At 38.6% G+C, this 4,745-nt stretch overlaps 1 protein-coding gene across 1 annotated transcript in view; it reads right to left on the minus strand.

The window, feature by feature from the left end:
- Nucleotides 1-1,699: 1,699 nt before the first annotated feature.
- UBXN2B (UBX domain protein 2B) overlaps nucleotides 1,700-4,745 on the minus strand; it is a 29,663-nt gene continuing 26,617 nt past the window's right edge. Inside the window, exon 9 of the mRNA XM_006769117.2 lies at nucleotides 1,700-2,050. Within this exon, the coding sequence (XP_006769180.1) occupies nucleotides 1,962-2,050 (89 nt within the window). The 3' untranslated portion in view covers nucleotides 1,700-1,961. The remainder of the gene's footprint in view (nucleotides 2,051-4,745) is intronic.

Consider the following 4,745-nt stretch of genomic DNA (forward strand, 5'->3'; position numbering starts at 1 on the left):
GAGGCATGGTGTGGCATGCAATTTAATCTAGCTTCTCTGCTATTTTCCTTATATCTAAAACAAAAGGATTACGGTGTCTCAGGATATAATTCTGCATTACAGTAACTTCTTATTTGGAGGACTGCACATAGAGAACTCCTGGTCATTTATAATTGTAAGCTCTGGTGCCATTTTCAATGTCAAATGTACTTAAGATTTGTGCTTATGTTTTAAAAATGAAATCTATGCAAATTAAAGAAGTACTAGTTGAGTATTTTAACATACATAAAAGGTTGCTATTAAGGAATATCAAAATTAGGAGAATTATATAACATCATTACGTTTCTGAAAAATAAGAACATTGAAACTCATAGATGTTTGCAGATATCCTTGTCTGTTTAAAAGGTTATTTGGAAATCGGTTACTCCAGGTCATTTCTGCCTTCTTTGCTTGCGTGGAAGATTGGGCAATGGCGTTAATTTAGAGAACAAGAACAATATCTAATCACTAGTGAGAATTTTCTTTATAAGTTCAGCCAAATTGAGAGTGTAGCCAAAGTCAACATCTCCTCAAACTAGTGTGATTTCAAAGGCACGAGTGGTAGGTGATTAAACCTCCATTATCATCTTTCTGTGTCTTTTTAGTTCACAAAAGTGTTTACATATATTTTAGCATACTCCCAATTTACTGTGATTAAATTTCATTAAATCAACGTTCACTTTTGGGGGTTATCAGAATTAAAGTAAATAAATGATGAGGTATTATAAAAAAAACTGTAATTATAAACCATTAGATTACATGACGAATGACCGGCATACTTTTCCAAGTTGCCTCTTCTAATGCTCTATAAAACTCACTTCTTGCCCCAAATTCTTTGTGAACAGCGCTCCACGCTTGTAAGGAACCATACCCCCCAATTCACGGATTATTTTCCCCTTGAATGAAGGACATCACTGTGTTCCTAAATTGCTTTGGCATATGGCAGGAGGGAGGGATGGGAAAGATTGGCTCCATGTGACTGAGAGAGACGTGGGGATGATTTCGGGTGGGGCATCAGGGAAGGGTCTCTGAAGAAATCACATGTACGCTTAGGTCAGAATGACAAACTGTGACACTGACCATAAGCAACAGGCTGCTGCCAATACAGGATTCTGCTCTTTGCAAGCCCTCAATAAATGTGAAACTCAAGTAGTTATCTCTGAGATATGTGCTCCTTATTGTAAATAAATCACATAATGCTTGATATTAAAGAATATATAAAGTCAGATTAGTTTGCGTTGCCCTAGAACACCTATGTAGACAATATTTCAAATAGTAACATCTACTTAAATCATAAATATTTAAAATAGGTCTCAATGGGAAAAAGATCTCCTACTCTTGATGTTATCATTTTATATGATGCACATATAAAACATTTATTTGCATACAGTTTTATCACATTAATAAAAATGTTATGGGAGTGTTAAACCTGACACTGATTTGTAGAAAGGAAAGCATTTCTTTCCGTAAGATTTTACACAACAGAAGATTCCATGCTGCTGGGAGCAAGACTCCACTTGTACTCAACCACGTTCATGCCTTCACATTTACCCACTGATGTTCTGAATATCTGTACTTGTTGTTCCTCTTTAAACAACAAATTCTGATAGAAAATTCAAAATTATACTTTTTACTATTCCTAATCCTAGGATAAGAATGATAAAACCTGTTGACATTATTTGAGCCAAATTTTACAACATGCCTGGAAGCAAGATCTCAACAGACTGAGAAAATGCTCCAGAGAATGGTAGTTCTGCAGTCTCATTCATGCACTTAAATTCAAAGAAAAAAAACATAGGGAAGGAACATGAAGTCCATTGCTGGTACATTAAGGAGACAGGAGAAAGCAAATCGGGGAAATTCTAGGACTGGATAAAAAGGCAAAATGGAGAAACACATACTACTTCTACACTGGTGGGTACAGGGTAGTAAATACTTAGCATTTATGGCACATAGAGATGGTATGCGAGGAACAAGACAACAATGAGGGCTTCTGTGGTGTGCTCTGGTGGGCGCTTGTGCACTGCAGAGTCTATAAAAAGAAATTACTCTAACATTTCAAAGGTATGTTATCTTAGATTCTTAAGAACAATGGACATGGCTCACTTAAGGTACAGAATGACTTTTGCTAAGAAAGTGATAGGCCTGGGCTGTGACTACTCATTGTGACCTACCCCGTTAGGAATATGTGATCAGACCGCCCTGTGTGGTTACTTTAGGTCAGGCTTGTAGCCTGCCAAGTGGCCCCCTGGGCTTGTCAGGTTTACTACACAGCCCCTCATTTTGTTCACAGGAAGATGAAGTAATCTACACAGACCCTTTATGTCCCCCCGTAGATACGTTACCTAGACCTGAAATAATGTTTTTTGTCCTTGCCTTGCCTTTAAAAACCTGCCCCCTTCTATAGCCCTGGATGCTGCCTGATTCATGAATTGCTCAATGAAGCCCATCAGATCTTCAGTTTTACTCCACTGAATTTTTTGCATCACTCATCAGGGACAAAAACTCAAGGGGAAAACATGATGCACTTTATCAACAATACATGTTGTGACAGGTTTTCAGAAATCCGCTGTGGCAAAAAGTTGACAAAAATTTGCACCTTTATTTTTGTGGGATAAAAATAGAAACAGTAATGGGAAATTAAGATAACATTGCTCCAATTCAGGTTCTTCTCTGCCCATTAAAAGCTATACCACAGGAAATGTTACTCATGCTTAAAAGACTCTATTAAGCCACTCAAATAAAACTACAAATCAAGAAAAATTTGAAAAGGATTTTCAATGAGTTTCAGTGAGAACATTCTTTATTGGTCAGCAAACACTTAAAAACTTTTTGATTACACACATCATGCAAAACAACTGACTTCACACACGGTTGTCTAATTGAGACATATTCTCCTTTGAGATGATTATAGATTTTAAAAGTTACAGTGACTGTAGTAAGTAAAAAAAAATCAGGAAAATGACTCTAAATGAAGCAAAATACTATGTAGTTCATGGAAAAGTCTTGTTCATCCTTTCTAGATGTTTAATTTTCTCTCCTAATGAAAACCTGTATATTTTTGAAGACTATTATACACAAAACTGGCAGCTGTTTTATATGTGCTAGGCACTCTACATAACTGATAAAAAGAAATTGCAAGGCCCTAACCAGTTTGGCTCAGTGGATAGAGCGTCGGCCTGCAGACTGAAGGTTCCCAGGTTCAATTCTGGTCAAGGGCATATACCTTGGTTGTGGGAACATTCCCAGTAGGGGATGTGCAGGAGGCAGCTGATGGATGTTTCTCTCTCATCGATGTTTCTAACTCTCTATCCCTCTCCCTTCCTCTCTGTTAAAGAAAAAAAAAAAATCAATAAAATATATTAAAAAAAAAGAAACTGCAAGAATAAAATTTCAAATATTACAGGGTCTGGTTAATTTCCCCCTGGTTTTGGTAATCCAAAACAGGAAAATGCCCTTTTATTTAAAATGCTCATTTGTTTCAATAGATTATTTCCTTAAAAAGATAATTTTGCTCCTGAGACAGTGTAGTGTATCCCTGTACATCTTTTTGAACTAAGAGTGCTTCTTTGAACTAAGAGTGCTTCTTTGAACTATTATTTATATATTCTCCAAATTGTTTTCAATGAGTGGAAAGAAACAGGGCTTCCTATTCTAAGGGGAAGACAGGAATAATCTTCTTACTCTATGTATGACACTCAGAAAAAGTTTGTGGTGGTGGGATCAACACTTCTATCTGTGGAATTTCTGGTAGCACTCAGTATTAGAACCCTTAATACAGGCAAATTCACTGCCTTAAAATAACCAGAGCCCCCACCTGGTCGGTATGGCCAAGTGGTTGAGCGTGACCTATGAACCAGGAGTTCACATTCGCTTCCTGGTCAGGGCACATGCCCAGGTTGCGGGCAATCCCCTATAGGGGCGTGCAGGAGGCAGTTGATCAATGATATTTCTCTCTCCTTGATGTTTCTATCTCTCTCCCTTTTTCCCTACGAATCAATAAAACATATTAAAAATAAGTAAATATCTAGAGCCCCCTGAGAAAAGGGAATTCCAAATCTCCTATTGGCACATCAAGTCAACTGGCAGCGAGTTGGCACAGAACACATTTCTAGATCCCTGAAAGTGGGGTGCTGCCACAGCAAACACCTGAAAATACAGAATGGCTTTGAATTTGGGCAGTGACTAGAGGATGGGAGAAGTTTTAGGAGTATGACAGAAAAAGTCAAGATTTCCTTGAACACTGTTAGTAGATATACGGATGAATGCTAGTGAGGGCTCAAAGGAGGTAAGCAGCATGGTAGAGAATGGGTAAACGGTCATGGAGAATATCTAAATTGTTATGAGAAATAAGGACATTAAAGGTGCTGCCAGTGAGGGCTCAGAAGGAAATGAGGACCATGTTGTTGGAAACTAAAGAAAGAGAGACTAGAGTTATATACTAGCAAAATCTTAGCTGAAGTGTGTCCTGTGATAATGTGGAAAGCAGAACTTTTAAGTGATAGACTTAATATACTTAGCTAAAGAGATTTCTAAGCAAAGCGTGGAGGGTGCAGCCTGCTTTCTTCTTGTGAATTATAATAAAACTAGAGGCCCGGTGCACAAATTCATGCATGAGTGGGGTCTCTCGTCCTGGCCCGCAATCGAGGCCTATGGTGGGGGAGGGGGCAGCCGGCTGGGGGAAGAGACCCTGCGAGGTTGCCCGGCCAGCCCCCCCCCCGCCCCCC

The sequence above is a fragment of the Myotis davidii genome, unplaced genomic scaffold, assembly GCF_000327345.1.
Source record: "Myotis davidii unplaced genomic scaffold, ASM32734v1 scaffold1, whole genome shotgun sequence".
Taxonomy (NCBI): Eukaryota; Metazoa; Chordata; class Mammalia; order Chiroptera; family Vespertilionidae; genus Myotis; species Myotis davidii.